Below are 20983 nucleotides of genomic sequence, written 5' to 3' on the forward strand. Positions count from 1 at the left end.
GAGCAAAAAACAAACACATAAACAAAATGCTCCTGGAACATTTCCAGTCAGGTCCATCTTCTTGGACTCAAACAGGAAAATGGAAGAGTCCAGTGGCCCTCAGGTAACAGGGCAGGTCTGAGATAAGCCTTCTTCACAACGTGCATGGGATTGGCCAGGGAGGCCTTGGGAAGCTCCAGAATTTAGAACCCAGGGACAGCGTGGTATGACCATGTCCTTGGCAAGCCCTGATCGTTCTCCATGCTCTCTGTGCATCTGTAGGGGACCCAGCCACGCTCAGATTTGTAGACAAACTACTAATAAAAACAGACTTGTGACCACCTTGCAGCTGGATCTCTAGAAATCTAAGTCATCTTGGCCAAAGCCATCTGTCCTGTCCTTGGTGAGGTTTTTAGACCTCATTTCTGTGAAAGAGAGACTTTCAATTACATTCTCAGCTTCTAGGCCAGAGGCCTCACCTACCTCCTGCTCTGGAGTCCTTGGGCCCAAGGGTGCCACTTCTTGCTCAGAAGTGGAGCTTTCTGGATACATGCCTGTGACTTTTCTCTCTGGACTGGGGATTCCCTTGGACTCATCTTCGATGCTCCTCATGTCTCCATTCGAAGGCTTTTCTTCAGAGCCTTTCTGAGAGAGCTGAGAGCAATTTCCCAGAGAAAAGGTGCTGGAGGAGGCAAGGCCTGCTTTCCAGCCTGACCTTTGGCAGGGGGTGTCTCCATCTGGGGTAGGGAGCATTGCTGGCTTCCCCTCTTGGTCTGGGCTGCTGTTTCCAGAAGTTTCACCTTGTTGGCCCTGTACCCAGACAGCTTGTGAGCTACCTTCTTTCTCACCTTGATCTCCTCCCACTGACTCTGGCTTCCTGTCTCCCTCTGTAGTTACAGCACCATCATTCTGTCCCTCTGGACTTTGGTCACCTTCTCCCCAGGCTTCACCTTCCAAACTGCCTTCAGCTCTAGAGCCCTTCTCTGTGTTTTCATCCTTCTCACCAAAGCCCTGCTCCTCCCTGCCCACTCCCTCAAAGACACTGCCTTGCCCGGGATCTGTTTTCTCTTCTCCATTCTGAGAAACTTCACCCTCCTCTCCCACTTGGGGGTTTCCATCCCTGCCAAGGCTCTGGCTGCTCTCATCCTCACCCCCCTCCTCTGTCCCAGAATCCTGGCCTAACCCCAGCTCCAGGCCTTCATTGTCAATAGTCCCTATCCCTGAGGCGTCCCCCTGGAGAAGCTCCATCTCTCTCTTCTCTGGGACTGTCTCTGCTGCCTCCCCATTAGCACACCCTCCTTTCTTCTTTTGCAGAATGTGCTGCAGGTCAAAGGCCTTTTTGATGGGTGCACTGGTTACCCCCTTTGTGCCTTTCGGGGATGTAGGGATCACTTTCTTTCTCATGCAGGCTTCACAGGGACAAAACTCCTCCCCCTCAGGCTCCCCAACCAGCCAGGTCCCCAGGGCTCCATGGAGGGTTGGCACATCCTCCACAGGGAAGGACAGGAGCCCCTGGCTTCGAGCCTGCTCGGAGAAAGCCGAGAGGTTGCGCAGGTCCCGGAGACGATGCCTGCGCTGCTCTGTCTGCAGGGACATCTCCCACCTGAGGGCTTCCCTCGCTGGCCCTGGCATCCTCCCCGCTGCCCGGCTCTGGATCTTGTGGAGTTCTTTCTCAGTGCTATCCTGGAGCCGCTGGCCCACATCCTGCTGTAACTCTGCCACCATTTGGTCCAAAAGGTCATTGCTCTGCAGGCTCCAGCGGGCTCGGATCTCGGCTGTGGCTCTGGCAAGGTCAGCCATGAAAGCTTTCTCCATCCTCTTTAGCAACTTGGTCACCCAGAGGATGTCAGGATCCAGGGACACTCTGCAGGCTGTAGAAGAGCTCTTCTCCCCAGGCCCCTGCAAGAACTTGGTCTGGGTTTGCTCATGGCTTGTCTCAGTTGTTTGGGGTGGCTTCTCCAAGCCAGGCTCATTGTTGGGGCCACTCTGACTTTCGCTGGCATCTGGATCCCTCCTGCTAGGGCTCCTAGGGGGCTCTGGTGGTTTCTCTCTTGTCCCTGGAGGGCAAAGTGTGGTGGAGGCAGGGTCTCCTCCTGCTTCCTCTTCCTGCACACTCTTATCTTCCTGTGCACCTTCCCCATCGTCAGAGTCAGCCTCTGACAATTCTTGTCCCATGACTCTTCCCTCTTCTGGAGATCCTTGGACACCCTCTCCTGGCAGTTTTGCTATTTCTTTTTCTTCTTCAACTTTCTCTAGTTGTACCTCCTCTTCTTGCATTGTGTTTTCAACTACTTGATCCAGGTTACTGCCCAGCACCTGCTCCCCACTGTTTCTTTCTTCCTTGTCTTTCCTGGTGGCACAAGCCCATTCTTGGGAGTTTGAAGAGGCTGTAGAAACACTGGACTGTTGTTTTTCTGGATCCTCTTGGTTCTTGGAGGTTCTAGAATCAGGCCTCTGGGAGGGGATTTTCAAGGGCAGCTCTATCCTCTCAGCGACCAGGGCGCTGTCCATGGCACAGGGTCCAGGGCCCTCCCCTGAGCCTCCGGAGCCACTGCCAACATCCACACCAGATGAGGACGTTGGTGTGAAGTCCTCAGTCATGACATGGGACCTGAGGCCTGGCAGAGCCTTGCACCAGCCAAGCTCCCAGAGGCCAGAATCCAGCTCACCTTGCCTGCAGCCACACCCTGGCCATAGAGCCTGGAAGGTGCTCAGGAGCTCCTGGTACCGAGGAGACTCTGTGAACCTCACTTTGTCAGTAGGAGACCTAAGGTCTTCATCAAAGAAGTGGAGCCCAGCAAGACAGGTGATAAGGGCCCGGGCAGAGTGGCTAAGCCTCCTGCCCACTGTACTGGACACCTCAGGCAGACTGCTGGGCCGGCCCTGCTTGGAGCCCATCAGCACCTTCATGATCTGTATGGAGGCAGAGACCTTGTGAGGAAGCACACACTGGCCCACACCACAGTCCACATCCATTCCTTTGCCTGATCCAGTCTCCCTGGGGACTTCTGAAACTCTGCTACAAGGATGGCCCTCTCCTGACTTGGAATGAGCATCACTAGTCACTGGGAGGGCACCATCTGATTCTGCTTTTTCACTGGTGACCCCTTCATGGGACAGTTGTCTGGCCAGAACTGGCTCCCCTAGACCTTCCTGGGAATGTTTGTCAGCATTGTCCTCCTTGGGGCCTTCTGGATCACCCCCCACCACAACTGTACTCTCATCCACCGTCTCACGTTTCATGGGTATGGGCTCCTCCGGGATGTTGCTCAGCCATTCACGGACCACAGCATCTGGTGAGGCTCGGGGTAGGGCACCCAGCATCATTCTGCCATCTTCCTCTTGCTCCTCCAGGCTTTCCCCTCCACCAGCAACCTTCCCCTGTAACATTCTCCCAGACCTGGGACCACAGCTAGAGCTGCCCTTTCTCAAGGCTTTGACTGCTTTCCCCATGGCCCCTGACTGAGACCCCGGGGGCCGTGGGGGCCGTGCATCTAGCTTTTCTTCCTCCAGCTTTCTCCCGTCTGGCTCCCAGTCAGCACCAAGGCTACTGCTGCCTGAAGGGTGTTTCTTGACAAAAGGCCATGTCCTCGGGGGGGTGGGACAGTACCTGCTGCATACCAAGGAGACCTCAGAGGAGGGCCCCTGGCTGCCTGATGGCTGGGAGGTCTGTAGGGTCTGAGTGTTATCACTGGGGGTCTCATGGAACAGGGGTGTGCTGATTGGTGAGCAGCAGCAGTCTCGGTGGGCTCCTGGCATCCCTCCCTCAGGCTCTCCAACTGGTGGAACTAAAGGCCAGGAAGGCTTGGGAAGGTCATTCCCTGCCTTTTTGTCCAGGCCATCAGCTTGGATGCTCAAAGGGTCTGATGTGTTGGAAGGTGAGGGAGCTGGTGACCGTGCCCTGAGCTCAGAGTGACCTTCAGTCTCAGCAGAGGGAGAGTATGGGGGATAGAAATTGGAAGTACAGTCAGAATTGCTCACAGGGGTCATGAGAGCACTGCTAATCCCCTGTACATCCTGGGAATGAAGAGAGGCAGAGGAGGGAGGCCCTGCGTCCCAGGAAGCCTGGTTCCTGGCAGTAGGTGAGCTTCCAGAAAGGTGTGGTGCTGGGTTATCTGGACAGGCCCTGCCTCCACTAGAAGGCCCCGGCAGTTGCCTGGGAACAGCTGAGTCAAGCGGGCAGTAGATGTCCCTTCGGTTGGGGTGCCGCCTGGGGTGGTCTATCCGGGCCCCTCGGCTGTGGCTGGAAATGCTGGGAGAGGACACAGCCCTGGATCTGCCCTCCTGCTTTCTTCTGCCTGGGACTGAGGCACAGGCAGAAGGCAGAGAACAGCTTTCTGCAGTATCCGCAGAGCCAGATTGATCTGAAACCAGGGGCGATCCCATCCCAGACCTACCCCTAGCCTGGGGGCACCTGGAACCCTGTCTACTTTCCTCTGCCTGTGAGTCCTTGTTCCTCAAAGATGAGGGACTCACCGTGGGAGGACTGGAGCCTTTCCTCTGAGTGGCCTTTGGCCGGGAAGTAGTCATGACACTTGTCTTGCTTAGGCAGCCCTGGTGCTGCTCACCCATTTCACTGGACTCCTCATGAGACCCAGCACTCTCTGAGGACTCACAAGTAGCACCTGCCGTGCCTCCACTCTGCTGCTTCAGGCATCTATGGTGCTCTCTGTCCTGCCCTGTTCCCTGTGGACCCGGGTCTTTACTAGTCCTGCACATGCTGCCAGCTTCCCTCCCTGCTTCTGTCTGGGAGGCAGCCCCGGAGGCCGCATGTAGGTCACAGCTGTCCACGCTGCCCTCCAGAGACCTAGAGCAGCAGGAGGAGTTGGGCTCAGAGTCTTTGGGGGGTCTGTCACTGGAGTCAGGGCTGACACTGTCTTTCCTGCTTCGTTTCCTTCCGGTGACTCCTTGGCTCCAGGGCCTCCTGGAATAGGAGTGTTGGGTCAACCTGGATCTCCTCTGAGAGGCCATCCCCTCTTCCTGGGCAGAGTACAGGGGGTTCATCCATATCTCATATCTAGACCCTGGCTTCCACCGGCCTCGGCCAAGGGCTTTCTCACATCCTGCCTCACAGGTCCCTAGTCCTTGTGTTCCAGGTTCCGAGGAGCCCCCAGGGTGACTCTCACACACACAGTGGAGGGGATCCACCTCCCCCAGAACAGGGACCTCTCCATTGGCTGCCGTGAGGACACTGGCCCTCCCCACCCTCCTGGACCACAGAAGTGCATCCTCGCCAAGTAGGTGGAAACGGACTTTCATCTCTACAGACAGGCTGCCATCCTCATTCATGTGGACCTTTTTCTCAACATCATCACTGGCCACCAATGGGCCAAGCTGGGTGGGTGTGTCCTGAGGATATCTTTCAGAAGCAGGGCCCATCTGGGCGTGATGCAGGGACACTGGGGGGTCACTGAGACCAGACCTCTCCGACAGCAAGGAAAACCGCCGTGGCCGACTGCCCGACCTGGACCTTGAGTGGATCACACTCTGCTTGGCCTTTGGCCCCCAGCTTCCTGGCACATAATAAAAATAAGAAAAAAGAGGAAAGACAGTGAGCTACTAGGGGGAGCTTCAGAGTAAGAGAATAAAGGCTGGCCATGAGCCTTTCATCACCTCAACACCCCTACCACCTCCCAAAACACAAAGTAAGGGCAGAAACCACTCTAGAATGAATATCCAGTCTGCAGTTTGTGAACCAGCAAAGCCTAGTGAGATGAAATTGAAGTCTGAATTCAATCTCAACTCTGCCACTTCCTTACTGTGTAGTTTTTGGCAGAGCCTCTTTACTGAGTTGTAAAATAAGAATAACAGGTTTGTTTTGATGATGCAAGGCAGTGCCTATAAAACTTTCTGTAGACGTTCTAGCACAAAGTAGGTTCTTGGTAGATAGCAGAGTTGGTAGGCAGAGCAGCAGTGCCCAGAGCTAATTCCTGGCCCTGCTCATGCCCACCCCCAACACAGAAAGCAAAATCAATAAGCTGCTGCACAGGTGCCTGACTGGAAACTGTAAAATGCTTTTCAATTATTAAGAGTGATTTATCATCCTAACACTCATCAAGCTTTGGGGTTGATCCATGATTTCAAGGAAAGACCTGGACACACAATAGCAAGTCCTGATAGTCAACCCTGCACCCTAGCCTTGAAAAGAGAAAGAAAGAGAAGAAAGAAGGGATACCAAAAAAGAATAAAGCCCTTATTACTTTCTCATTTCATCTCTTGAACTAATGCATGGCAAAAGGAAAAGACTAGTGGGGGCTGAGGCTACAGCCAGCAAAAGAACAGATCTCCCCACTTGAGTCCATCTGGACGGAAGGTTTTTCCAAGCTTTCCTCTTCCATAAGCACCTAATGAGACTGAGGGCTCCTCCAAAGGGGGGTCTGTGGCTAATAGGTCTTTGTACCTCTAGCACCTGGCATGCAGCGATCACCAAAATCATTATTGTCATTTCTTAACAGATTTTCACAATGGATATTATTTTGTTTATTCACCAAATTTGCCCATTTCTATTCCAATAATGTTGCTGAAATTTCAATCTACAGTTGTTATACTTTTAAAATAATGTGTTTTTTAAATAACAACCCTTTGACTCTGGAAATAGTAAGCTTTTTGGAGGGATATACAGTTGGATGTATAGACTGATGAATGGATGCATGATTGATGGTTATCATTAGTTTTAGGTCATTTGGCTTCCACTGTTGTCTAAGGAAGTCATGACTCTTGAAAGATGCAAATGCCGCACACCTATGGTCATGCCCACCATGGTCCTTAATAAAGTTTATTTTAGATCCTGGAAACTTAAAGTGCAAGATCTCCTAATTCCTGTTTTCTTAAATACCAGACTCCTTTCTCCATACCCCAGTCAAATGTTCAGCCTGATTAAGGTTGATGATGATAATAAAGAGGAAAAGGCAAGAGTTACCCAAAACAACTAGGATACTCCAAAATTAGGGCCAAAAGGCAGGTTTTTAAAATTATCTGGAAGGGATATCTTCCCAGTCCTACTGAACCACTATCCAGTGAAAAATTGAAGAAACTCCAAAACTAACTCACCAGTTTTATTTCTTGAAGTCTGCCCAGATAAAGTTTCAATCCCATATCTTCTGGAATCTTCCATTGCCAGAGGTTTGAAGGACTCATAACCAGCACATACTAGCACCGAGGGGCTGTGCAGTAGACCGTTCCAAGAGTCCACCTGAAGAAGGAGAGTGTTGAGTTTTAGGAAGCCTAGCTTGCAAAACCCACCTTCTTCCCGAGGAGACATAGGTACCAGAAAAATCCCCTCACACTGGACCTTTCCTGAGGTTTGCACATCTCACCCCAGAATTCTGATTCAAGGAAAGGATCCTATCCACTTGCCATAATACCTCCATAACTAGCTAGGGCCTGAGGTCCTACCACTATGACCTTCCTTTCTACCTACACCCTCTCCCTCCACCTTGAATGAGGCCTGTGGTTTAGGGACTATTCTGGATGTCTCAGGTGGGAAACATTTCAAGAAATCTTTGGCCCACTTCCCTGCTTGCACTTGCACCCTCCAGAATACGTATTTTTTTAAAGCAACCAGAAGGTCCTACATCTTCCCTATGGAGATCTGATTTACTATCTCACTCTTTTCCCACACAGAGTTCTCTCCTGGGTCCTATCTGTGCTTTCCAATATAATCTTGAACCCTTCAACCCTTCTGGAGTGGAAAAGGGCAAGGCTGTTCTCTCTACAGGTAGTCATTCTCTTCCAGGCTTCTCCATTGGTTTTCTAGGCTCCTGCCCAGAGGCTTGTGTCATCCTTTCCCACCCACCCCAGGACATCCTGGGCTGGGTACCTATCAGGCAATATTGCATTCCAGGAAACAGGACCCTGCTTTTAGAAAAATCTCACGTGGGCCTGAGGCCCCTGCGTATGTGAGACGTTGCACTATTTATGACATTATATTGTAAGTAGCAGTGTTGGGGTATTTAGTTTCATCTTCAAAGGGCTTTATATGTTCTTTTTTATTTTCTCAAATTAGAAGGGTATGTTCATTAACAAGGAAATGGAAAAAAAAAGACCTTTTGCATCCTGTCTCCACAAATGACATTAAATTAGCTGTACATCAGATCTTTCAACCTAGTTAATTAGAAGTTTGTTTCAAACTACTGGGTACATTTCTTGGTTGATTTGGAGCTCTAGTCAATCACAAAAATACAAACATGACCCAAGTCTATCAATTTATAGATGTAGTCATGTTTCTAGGAAATCAGACTTTTCTAAGGGGAAAAAAATAATTGAGTCCTAAATGATGCTCCCATTCTGGAAAGAGGTTGAGGTTTAGGATCCACACACACAAAAGGAGAGTTATTGAGAGTGTTAATCCAGTTGAGGACCTGAAAACTGAGTTATGACCCAAGCCTGCGCTGGGGAGATACAACATCCTTTTGTTAACAGAAACTCTAATAGTTCTGCAGTAATTCTATATGAAATTACACTAATATTTTTTTCTCCAACTAACTTATGTTTGTACCTCTCCCTCTCACCCTTCCCTCTAAACTGTAGCTAATTGAAAGCAGGGACCTAGACTTATTTCTCTGTGTACTCTGCATGTAGCATATGATAGTACATAGCAATGTGCCATAACTTGAAAGTTTTCTTACATGATGACTCTTAAATCATCAATGCTGACTGTATCATTTGCCAGCCATGCAACCATGAGCAAACTACTTAGCCTCTGTGCCCCAGTTTTCTTACCCATGCAAATAAAAGAATGACATTAACCTCCTCATGAGTTTGTGCAGATGTCATGTCCTAAATTAGTCAATATCTATTTTACTCTTTCTGCTATAATTTCCAGTACTGCAGAGCATACAAAGCTCCCTAGACTCCTTTGCAGCTATAATTCTAACCACGAAATAGTTTCCAACGATTAGATGCACTTGTACAAGGTATGGAAAATGACAATGAAGCAGAGGCCATCTTTTTTTTTATTTTGATTGTTGTCACAAGAAAAAAAAAGTCAAAGGTACAAAGGAGCATGTGCAGCTGAGATGGCAAAAGTCACACTCATTGTTCCAGTACCTAGTCACCAGCTTTCTGGATACCAATAGACAGTAGTGGCATATCACCTGCCTGATTCTGGACCACAGCAGTGGTGAGCTGATACTGAACTCAATTATTCTAGTGACAGCCCCCCAAAAACCCACTTGCTTGATTGTGTGAGAGGTATCTACCCATATAGGTCAATGATGTTCTCGGAACTAGTTCCAGAAATCAAATGTATGCTCCTGCAGCTTCCCAATCTTTAAACACAAAACTCTCTGTGTATAATTTCTTCGTGCTTACGATACCTACAGAGGATTTTGTTTCCTGTACTGAATCATAGCTTATTAAAAGTGCAGTATCAGAGATTGTTACATGCAATAGACACTCAAGAATGGGAATCTAGGATTAGTTATCTGATTATCTGACCTGATTGGGTTTAAAGGCAGTGATAATCTGGTTACAACGGGACACTGGTGGCCTATGGCACAAAGTGGTAAAACAGATTCTTGAATGATCACCTCTGATAGTAGAATGTAGTGCTTACTGAGAGCAGGATTTTGACTATCCCTGGCTGCCTTGATAATGAGGGCTGAAAGGATTATAGAGTAGGCTGACTTCTCTGACTTAGAGAGAATGGCAAGCTTAAGGTCTAAGCTCTCAGTTCTGGGATGGCCAGAGGACCTGGGTGCTTCTACTACTACTGTAAAAGAATCTTTTCCTCTTGTAGTCAAACATCAGATGCAGAAACTGATTCTGCTAGTTGTTGAAATACAAATGAAATGGTTATTGTATGATCCATCAAGCCACAAAGCAGGTATGTCAAAGCAGCACTCCATCATCAGGTGGTGGTGACATGTACTATATCAGGCTCCAGATGTTTGCACTGAAGGCATATGTAAATTGCATGAACCACACTCTCAGTTCACGTGCTTCTGTTGCATTGCCATCTCTCCTCCCCACACACCTACAACTTCCTGGGGAAGTTCCCTATGACCAGTTAACTGAAGATGAAAATATTTGATTCTGGCTTTCAGATGGTTTCACAGGGTATGCTGACACAAGTCAAAAATTGACCACTGCAGCATGACAGACCCACTTAGGGGGGCATTAAGGGCAGTGGTGAAGGAAAGTACAAGGAACAATGTTGTTGATTGGCTACTTTTCATGGAAGGAGCAAAGGAAGGAGGTTCTATGGCAATTTATGGGCAGTGATTAGCAGTTCAATATGAGAATCAGGGACTTGGAAGGAGTAGGACTGGAGGCTTAGTGACAAGGAACTCTGGAGAGGAATCTGCGCCCAGAGAGTGAGAACATTTGTGTCCCATTGTATGCTCACCAGAAGGTTATAATCATGTGGACAAATGACCTGTACAATGGATGTTAGTCATTATCTTCCTCCAACCACCCCAAGTTGTGCTCAATTGGCTCAAACAAAGTGGCAAAGTAAACATGAACTAGAAACATAAACTACCTTATTCATGTGGATCTGACTGCCAACTCTGCTGAGGCTCCAATCTGCCAAGAACAGAGATCCATGCTAAACTTATGCCAAAATACTTGCAATTTGCAACATACCTTGAGGTATTCAGCCAGCCATCTCTTGTGAAGATAATAACATTGAACCCACCCCTCCCCCCCCATGATGGAAATGTGTACTCATTGGAAAAGACACTGATTTTGCTTATATATTTTCTTCCTTCCCAGCATCCTTCTAGTATCACCATCCTTGGACTTACTAAATACCTTACTCATCATTGCCATAATCCATGAAGATTAGTTCTATCCAAAGAACTGATTTTATAGCAAAAGAAGTGAGCCAATGCACTAACACACATTTAATTCACTGTGTAGACATATATACCATTGCCCCAAAGTAGCTATAACTTATAGAACAGTGGATCATTCTACGGGAGGCTCAGTTTGAGCACCAGCTGAAAGGTATCACTTTACGATGTTGAAGCATTGTCTTGCAGGATGTTATACGTGCTCTTGACTGGCAACCAATATACAGTATAGTGCTGTTTCTCCATAGGCAACAGTGCCTGGAAATTAAAGGTGGGAATGAGAGCAGTTCCTCTCACTGTTACACCTATGACCTAACTGAAAACATTTTGTTTCCCATTCCAACAACTTCAGTCTCTGCTAGTTTGGAAGTCTCTGAATCTAAGGGGAAATGTTCCAACCAGGAGACACAACAGTGGGTCAGTGAAGTTGAAAGTTGAGACAGTGCAGTTGAAAGTTTAAAGGATCCCTTACCTGGCCATATGGTGATTCTTGCAACAATGAACCACAAGGCAACAAGGGGGTTTCTGTGTTGAATGGGATGATTGATTCTGATTATCAAGGGGAAATAGGGCTGCTGTAATGCAATAGGATTGGGGAAAAGTCATCTATTGCTCAGGGAATCCCTTGGGTGCTTTCTGTAGCTGTCATATTCAGTGGTAAAAGTTAACCCAGCAGTTCATGAAGAACCTCCAAGGGCTCAGAGTCCACAGGAAAGATACAGCACATGCTAGCAAATAGTAAATGCACCGTAATTTAGATTGTAGAAATGGTTCAGTCACTCTACCACATCCATAACCACATTAAGCTGAGGTGCTGGCAGAGGTCAGAGGGAACACACAAAATGGACAGTAGAAGGAAACCTAATACCATCAATGGCCTTGCAGTAGATAACCTGGTTTTCTTCACAGCTTTGGTAGGTGTGAAACAATTTTCTATGTTTTGCCTTTGCCTCCATCTGGCACTTTATACAAGGTATTTTGGTGGTTGTGGACTTGATAGCTAAATCTTAACACAGAGGCTACAAGGTGGGCTTGTGCCCAGAGGATGGATGGTACAGTTCTAATGTGACCCTGATGTGACTCAGAGTTGGGGAGGAAGTGCATATGTTCTGACTGTAGGAAAGACAGCTACATTCTTAGGTGAGAACCTGCTGCTGTAGATGCTGCTTATAAATTTAAGTAGTGGCAGAGTAGTATATACAGGTGTTAAATAGTGATAGGAGTGGATTATGGGGAGACTGTGGATTAGATCAATCCACCTCCTTCCCCCATCACGCCCACCTACAGTGCACATTTATGTTCTGCAGAATCTGGAAAGGCAAAAATTACATTCACTAGCCTTCTTTAAAGTTAGGACTGTATGAAGATTGGGTTCTCCATCAATTAGATGTACTTGATCAAGTCTGGGAAAGCAAGTGAGACAGACACTATCTCTTCTTGATTCTTGTTGTTGTTGTTGCAAAGCAAATGTGTGGGTACCAGACGGCTACAGTAGCCCAGACAGCAGTGTCTGGACTCGGCACCCCAGTTTTCCTGCATGTCAAGAATGTCAACATGCAGCTGTGGCAGTTTCCTGATCCCAGCTTTACAAACTTGGATGCCACTGCAGAGAAGTACTCTTCAATTCAATAATCACGGTAGCTTCAATCAGGGTAGTAGCTTCCTGCAGACCAGCTCAGAGCTCATGCCTCCAATTGTTTAAAGATTTAGAAATCCCCTGATGCCCTGGATTAGATTGCTTTCTGCTAAAGGTACTTTGAGTAGTTTTCATGTTCTGCACTGAATTCTCACCGAAATAGGTGGGATTGGATAACAGAAGGAGTGGATGAGGAAATAATAAAAATGTGCAAGGCCTGGTGTCTGGCACTTACTAAGTGCTCACTAAATGGTAGCCAGAATATAAATAATAATTGCTTGTTTGACTGCATGTCTCTATTCACCTTTAATTAATAGCAGGGCAATCTGTGCTTCATTTTAAGGGATAACTTCCCCATTCCATCAAAGTATTTCGATCTGAGGGCCAAAGAACTTTTTAGAGGAAATATCACACCCAGACAGCCTACCTTTTCTCCACTGGTCGTATACACCTGTTTCACAGGAAAGTGCAGAAGATCTGAGGCTTTGCTGAGAAAGGCCGTCAGGTTCCTTGTATTTCTGTGACTGAGAACCACTGTCTTCTGGAACCTAGGGTCCCCATTCTTAATCAGCATTATCCTTCTTGGGGCCTTAGGACCCTTGCAGGAAGAGGATGTTCCTGGCGCCTCACCCCGGCTTTCAAATTCCCTTGACTGCTGAGCAGATGAGGTTCCCCCTTGTGGCCAGCCTGGTCCACTGGGTGTTTTGGGGGGCTTCTTATCAGAGCAGAGGTAGCAGCCACCATCTTCCAGCTGTTCCAGGGCACTGAGGCCATGCAGGCCCCGGGGCGTAGTGACAGAGCGCACCCCAAAGGAGAGAGGCATGCGCTGAGAGAGCTCATCCATCAGGGCACCGAAGCTCTTGAAAGCACGCTGGTCAACAGCCAAGCGAACCCCAGCAAACCGGGGATCCCCTCTCTTGAGGAAGGTTATCTTCTTGGCTGGTGTGATCTGGGTGACAGAGGGAGTCCGGGCCACAGAAGGCAGTAGGCACTCCCGGTGGCTCGGGGCCTGGGCATCTCTCAGGGTGCTGTTCATGGCGTGGAGGTCGAGGCAGCTGAAAGGGATCAGAGGAAGAGGAGAGTCAGAGAGCAACCTGCAAGAGTTTGCATTTCTCGCTCCTTTGTTAGAGAGGCGCCTCCTGGCCATCCCAAATTTGTTCCACTCGGCTACATAGAAGCTGGTTAACCCATTTTGACAGGAATAGAAGGAAGGCCAAAGGTTTGGCACCAGACAGATACAAATTCAAATCCCAACTCCCCACTTAATATCCAGGAGGTTAATGACATAATCTTCATCTTGGTGGATCTCACCTCTAAGATGCAGCCATGTTCACTCTGCATAGTGACTATAATGATTAACTGAGTTTACATATACAGAACACCTGGCATAGAGTAAGCATCAATAAATTCTTCTTCCTTTCCTTCCTTTTGCTGTTTCTCTTACCCTCTTCTACCACCTTGAACTCCTTTAATACTTTAGAGCTTGTCTCCTAAAGAGGTGGGTAAATAAAGAGAAGACCATATAACACAGGCATAAGAACATGGGACGGGCATTCAGGAGACTTGGGTACCTTGCCTGCTCTCTCAGTGCAAGGTTTTGTGTGTAACCCTGGAGGGATTCCCAGCAATCTGGATTCACATCTTCTAGGTACCAGGTGAGCAGAATCCCTTGGTCACAAACCACTCGGAGATGGGAGGGTAGACGAGGAGACTTGTAGCCCAAAGAGGATGCCACCGTGTCTTTTCTTTATTATATGGTAATGTTTGCATTAATGTAAAAAGAATGTCCCCCTCCTTGCATCCCTCCAAAGTCTTTGGAAGATGTGTAATAAACCCTATGGGAGAATACCCCAGCCCACTTCTATCGATGTGGAAGATTGGTGGCTTAGCCTAGCTTTGATAGGATCAAGCCCATTTGTCAAACTGTTCATTTCTATTCCCACCTCAGGGGAACCCCCATTGTCTTGCCCGGGACCCTTGGAAAAGCCTCCCACAGGTTCTTCCTGTCCAGATCACCCTGCTCTGTTCTGTGCACCTGCCAGTCAAGTTGTCCTAAAACCTAGTTTTTACCTAGACATTTCCTATGCTCCAAATCCTTCAATTGATTCCCCAGTGTCTGAAGAAGAAGCTTGGGCCATTTACCCCCACAATTAAAGGGCTTCTCAGGCTTGCTTCTGGCTGCCCCTTGAGCCTCAGCTCCTGTTTCTTTCCTGCAGAAATTCTCCACTCCCATCAGGCTGCCTGGCTCAGAGGCTCTCCCTGCATGGCAGCCCCTATCCTTCTGCACCCTGCCTTGGCTTACCTCCTTTGTGGAGCTTGCACCAGATCCCTAGTCCGGGGCAACCTCCGTTTTCAGTATAGCTCCCCCCGATATTTCCAATATTCTGGGCCTGTATCCCTTCTGGCCAAGTACCCCAAGCCTGGGAGGCAAATCTGTACTGCCCAGGGCTCCAAGCCCCATGCTTGACACAGATCAGGGGCCCAGGAAATACATACCAATTAATAACACCCATATTTCACAGAACTCATAACAACACTCAATCCTGTCAGTAAGCTGATACTTGATGAATCATGACCAAGTGAGGAGTCTTCCCTGCTTCCACGTGGTTCAGACCATAGCAGGATCCTCATAAATGTGCACACGGCAAGTAAACATGATCTTCCCTGCTGCAGCCATTAATCCTACTTACGGCTCAGTGGTGCCCCCATCTCCCTTTCTTACCTTTACTCTCTATTTATCCACATTCATCTTAGGGAAAGAACTCTTCTCTCATTTTCAAAATCTTGGAGCACAAAGAGGCCTTTTAATCCACTCTCATCTCTGGTACAAACTTTGTAATTAGGTTCTTCAAACTCCTCCCTCCCAGCTAATCCCTTTAAGCTGCTTTCTTAGACCTCCCACAAACATCCCTGCAGTGGTCATAAGCTGTTACCCAGGCATGTCTTCCTGCAGGACTAACTTTTCTTCCTACTTGGTTTCCATTTTCGCTTATAATAATGCACATCCTTCTTGGCCCTTACGAAGGGACTGAGAGAGGGGCAAGGAGGGTCACCGTGTCCCCCAGCATCACCATGTTCCCAAGGTCAGTGTTCTCCACTGTCACTGCATTCTTCAATGTCACCACGTCCCCCAGCATTGCCACGTTCCCCAGCATTCTGCTGCCTCCAAGGGCTTTTCTGCTTCTTGCAGCCTATTTCTGGGCAGAGAGAGCCTCTCTGGAAACCTCTGAGACAGCAACTCTGCAGTGAAAAGGGGAGCCTTCAAGCAGAACCTGGCCTGCAGCATAGGCAAAGACTCTTCTGTCACTCCTTGAAGACCCAGGCAAAAGCTTAACATTGCAACATATGCTCAAGTGGCTGACTGCCCCTTTCTTCTGGCATTCTTCTAGAAAATAACATCTTTTTGAGTTAGAATTCTCAATATCCAACTGGGTTTTTGAAATAAAAAGAGAAATGGATCCTAAGTACCGAAGATCAGGCTAGCAGTAGTCACAGTTCACCATGAAGGCTCCTTCCCAGCATGAGACCAAGCACACATGAGACCAAGAAGCTGAAGGAACTTACTGGTCATTCCCTGCTGAATGTACCTGCACTCAAATAACTGGCAAGATGCTGCATATACATAAACACACACACACAGACGTACACACACATGTGCATGCACACATATACAGGCACATGTTAGAAAAAAAATTTAGGACCCAGGAGAATGAGCTGAAGGACCTAGGGTGGCCTAGATATGTGGACTATGAAAGGTGAGGGTATATATGACTCACACTGCTCCTCGCAGGAAGGTGAGGCAACTGCTTGCTTTCCAGCCTCATTGATTGAAACAAACAGGTTCAACTTCATCTCTTGGCAAGTCTCTGAGAAGCATGACCTTCTCTTGCAGCTACGGGGAAGGGAGAAGCAAATCGATTTTCCTTTTCAAGGAGGCTTAATGAACTTTTGATTCATTCACCTTCAAAACAACCTGGCCATACCAGGTTATTCACTCATTCAATCACCCATTTGTTCACTCATATGTGTACCCATCAAAGATTTCTGAGCATCTAGTGGGTACCAGGGTCCATGCTGGGTCCTGGAAATATGAAGATTGCAGCGCCATTTCATGAACCTTCAAAAAGTTCACATTTTAGTGTGACAAGCAAGGACATCATTAAAATGTGACATAAAAAATGTTCTGAGATATATAGATATAGATATATTATACACAGGGTGTGACCAAAAGCAGATTAAGAGGAACAGCAAATCAGGGAAGACTTCCTGACAGAGGTGACATGCAACCTCCTGAGTTGAGACCTAAAGGACAATTTAAGGATTAACCAGAGAAGGAAGAAGTTAGGACCAGCATGACAAATAGATATGGCCTTGGTGCCAATTCTGAACAACCAGGTGGGCAGGTGGAAGGACTGGAGGAAAGGTGTCCAGGCTTCCTGTGTGTTGCAATCAGCTAGCAATGTTGCCATAGCATCAAGGCAGAGATGGGCCAGAGAAGTACCAGACACTTGCCATCCCTGCTCTGCTCAGGGCATGTGGGATGGGGGAGTATGTGCAAAGTTGCAGCAGAGGGAGAAAGCTTGGGAATTCGAGAAGAGCCTTCGAGGATGTCATCCTAATATTTTAGAAAGACCCCTCTGACAACAGTAGGGAGAATGGGGCCTGGGAGAGCAGGACGGTAATTGGTGAGTGAAGGTCAATTGCTGTGGACTGATCCCGCAGAGGCTGAGAAGGCACCAGAGGGACTGGTGACCAACAGGCGGGCTGTGGAGGGCGCTGCAAGGGAGGATGAGGTCCTGCGTGGCGCTCGGGTTTCAGGCTCAGGGACTTGGGTGGGAGGTGGCACTGTCTACTCATCCAGCGAGGTTGCAGAGGGAGGAGCAGTTTTGGAGGAAGGGGTGAGGGGCGGTGGGAAGGGTCATCTTCTGGGCGGGAGCAGGTGCACCGCCCAGGAGTGCATCTGACATGGCTTTATTTAGGGAGCCGGTAGATTGAGGATAAAGCGGCACAGACACAGCTCTGGAACCAGGTACCTCAACAGCAGAACCCAAAGTCCCCCTCCACTGAAGCTTAAGAGGCCAAAAGTGGCAAAAGCAAACTTGGGTTCCCTACGTTAGATCTAAGAACAGGTAAGTGAAGAAAAGGAGGACAGTATCCCAGTCTGGAAAAAAATAGTGGGGAAATAAGAAGCAGATGTCGTTGCAGGCCAAGGTGACCAACTGTCCCAGCTTACCGGGGACATCTTGCCTAGTTTTATTTTTTTTTTAATGCTTTATTTCGAGAGTGAGAGCAAACGAGCAGAGGAGGTGCAAACCCTGACCATTCAGAACCCTGTAATAAATACATCCCATGCAACATTCTGCCAACACCATCCCCTAAAAAGAGGGAAATCCCACAGGGTTTTTTTTTCTTCCCACGCTGTTCTCTCTACTTGAAATGCTTTTCATCTATATTTACCAAGTTAAATGTCATTTACCTTTTAATATTTTTTTAAGTTTATTTATTCATTGTGAGAGGGGGGACAGGGAGAGAGAGAGAGAGAGAGAGAGAGAGAGAGAGAGAGAATCCCAAGCAAGCTCCACACTGAAGAGCTTGACATGGGGTTCCAACCCACGAACCATGAGATAATGACCTGAGCCCATGCTTAACCAACAGACTTAACCAACACCCTGGGACTGTCTTGGTTTTAACATTGAACCTGCCCCCTCAAATGCTGGGACCCATTTGCCACCTCCTGTCCCCCAGCTAACCAGACAGTTGGTCACCTTCAGTGTGGGGCCCGTGTGGTTTCCCAGGAGCAGGTGGCCTCTTCCTGGCACTGGCCCTGTGTCAGTGAGGCCTCGATAATCTGGTCTTGCCATGAGTTGACTGGTGGAGCTGGTTGAGCCCCTGGATTCAGCAGGGCCTAAAACCAGAACCCAAACTGGAAAGCCAGATTCTTTAGTTATGTGAGCCAACAATTCTCTCCTGAGCTGAGGTTTCTGTCATTTGAAATAGAAAGGGACTTGGACCCACCAGGGAGCAGGACCAGTGAGTATCCTGCATTTTCTGGATTCCAAAGCTGGGTTTCTGAGTTCAGAAGACCCATTGGGTGGGGAGGGTGGCCCTCAAGCCCCTCCCAGATCCTCCCACTCTACCCCCAACATGGGACAACTGCCTCATTCCTACCTGCCGGTGAGGGTTGGAGAGGGGAGAATGTAACACAGGCCCTCAGATGTGGGACAAAGGATTAATAATCAGCTGATACACATAGTTGCATATATCAGTTTGTCCTTCATTGCCTTCCTCCTGGTAAAATCATGAGGTTTCTCTCCCTAAGTGGAGGGGGAGAGGATATGACCTCCTAAACAGACGAGCAAGGAAGGACTCCAGACCTGGCCCAGAGACAGGGTGGCCTGAATCCATTTAGGTCCTCTTTACCACATGAAGCAGACTGGCCACACAATTCTAAACCTGCGTCATGGTAGAAGGAAGACAGCCCTTGCCCCAATACTTGATTAAAAGGGTATAAAAGAAGAGAGGAGCCTGACCTTTCTGGATGCAAGGAATAGTGGGGGGAAAGGGGCAGAGAGAGTAAGGGGGCAGAGCTGGAAGACAGCAAATAAGGCTTGCTTTCCAGCTTTCCACATTCAGTTCCTAGCTTGAGGTCCAGTGGGAGGAATTCTGGTGGCTGAGGGGGTGCAGCCAAGATAAGGTGAGAGACACTCAAGCAGCAGAGGGCTTCTGTCCAGCCAAGCCCCATGACCGAGCTCTAAGAGAGACCTCTTCTTAGACTCCCTACCCCACTTCCACTGGGGAAAAACCTCACCAAGGTATGGGCAGAATGTATTGGAGGGGACTCTGAGTCAGCTTTCCCAGGTGACCAAGCTGCCATGCGTATAGACAGGATCATGCAAGAGCTCAGGGCCCAGCTGCCAAGCTATGGTGGGTAGTCTTGGTGAGCACAGAGACAAGAGGGTGAACCACTTTTCTGGCCCAGCAAACCCCAGGGCCCACAGCACCAGTCAGTGCTATTGTGGGATTGGTTTGGGGCAGCAAAGGATGGGGGAGGGGTGTTAGGGGATTTCAGGAGGAAGCAGGGCAAGAAAGCAGAGGAGGCATTCCAGCTGTGTGTGGGAGGGGGAGGGAAGCAGGGAAAAACAGATTAAGGGGCAAAAGGAGAAAAAAATAGAAATCACAGGAAATGCTCAAAACGGTGACAGCCCTGGCGGACGAATTGGAAGGGAGGGCCTGCAGGGGAGGAAACAGTGTTGTCTGCAGTCCTGGAAGCAGGCTATACCAGGGTGAGGAGCTGGAGGCAGGAGCAGGCAGCAAGAGTGATGGATTCAGGAAGAGGATAAATAGGGTGAAGTCTGCAGGCAGGGTGGAGGCTGGGCTTTGCAGGAGAAAAACTACAAGTGGCAAGGACCCCAGAGCTAGATCTAAGAGGGAGTGAGCAGAAAGCAGGGAGAGCACTGTGGCCGAAGCCTTGAAGTGTTAATTGATATTACAATCAACAGCTCAAAGAAACAACAATGACGTCAGTAGTACATGTCCCAGAGAAAAGTGTTTACAGCACGTAGCCTCCAGAGAGAATAAGAGCCACCGATATTCCAGGCAGCTAAAGACCTTCATAGGTTCCTCCAGGTCCACAATGGGTCCATACAGGGTGTATGGAGTCTAGAGCCATTTTCAACACCACCTTTCAGTTTCCCAAGGAGCAGCATTATTTTATGAGTCAAGAGGGAAGGAAGGAAGGAAGGAAGGAAGGAAGGAAGGAAGAAAAAGAGAGAGAAAGAGAGAGAGAGAAAGAAAGAAATTGTGAGAGACTAAGACAAAGACATGCTATTAATTGCAGGATACATCCTGATTTCAGAGATATTAAAACATGGGAGAACCTCTGTGTATTAAAGTCAGTGAAATACAGTATGACAAAGAGCCACACATGGGTTGTACACATAGTTGTGATAAAGCCACAGTGCTTACTTGAGTTTGATTTCTACTGATTTGAAGTGACAACAGCATCAGGGAGTCAGTGTACTAAAACCTGATAGTCATGTCATGGTGCTCAGATGGGCAAATGTGACTCATAAAAGAAGGAGGGGACCACAATGACATACCACCTCACACCCATTGGGATAGCTATTATCAAAAACAAACAAAATCAAAAATCCAGAAAACAAGTGTTGGCAAGAATGTGGCGATTTTGCTGGTCAGAATGTAAAAACGTTTAGCTGCTATGGAGAACAGTGTGGCGATTCCTCTAAAAACAAGATATATGGGCACTTGGGTGGCTCAGTCGGTTAAGCGTCCAACTTCAGCTCAGGTCATGATCTCACAGTTTGTGGGTTTGAGCCCCACGTCAGGGCCTGTGCTGACAGCTTGGACCCTGTAACCTGCTTTACATTCTGTGTCTTCTCTCTCTGCCCCTCATCCTCTCTCCCTCTCTCTCTCTCTCTCTCTCTCTCTCAAAAATAAACATTGAAAATCATATATAGAATTACCATATCATCCAGAAATTTCACTTCTGGGTATGGACCCAAAAGAACTGAAAGCAGAGTCTCAAACAGATATTTGTATACCATGTTCATAG

General features: G+C 48.2%; 1 protein-coding gene across 1 annotated transcript in view; it reads right to left on the minus strand.

Moving 5' to 3' along the window:
* Positions 1-336: 336 nt before the first annotated feature.
* RP1L1 (RP1 like 1) overlaps positions 337-20983 on the minus strand; it is a 64387-nt gene continuing 43740 nt past the window's right edge. The window contains exons 5-8 of the mRNA XM_042936670.1: positions 12839-13466; positions 7030-7171; positions 4524-5492; positions 337-4283 (exon numbers count right to left, since the gene is read on the minus strand). Of these exons, the coding sequence (XP_042792604.1) occupies positions 337-4283; positions 4524-5492; positions 7030-7171; positions 12839-13466 (5686 nt within the window). The remainder of the gene's footprint in view (positions 4284-4523; positions 5493-7029; positions 7172-12838; positions 13467-20983) is intronic.

Source organism: Panthera leo, chromosome B1, assembly GCF_018350215.1.
Source record: "Panthera leo isolate Ple1 chromosome B1, P.leo_Ple1_pat1.1, whole genome shotgun sequence".
Lineage (NCBI taxonomy): Eukaryota > Metazoa > Chordata > Mammalia > Carnivora > Felidae > Panthera > Panthera leo.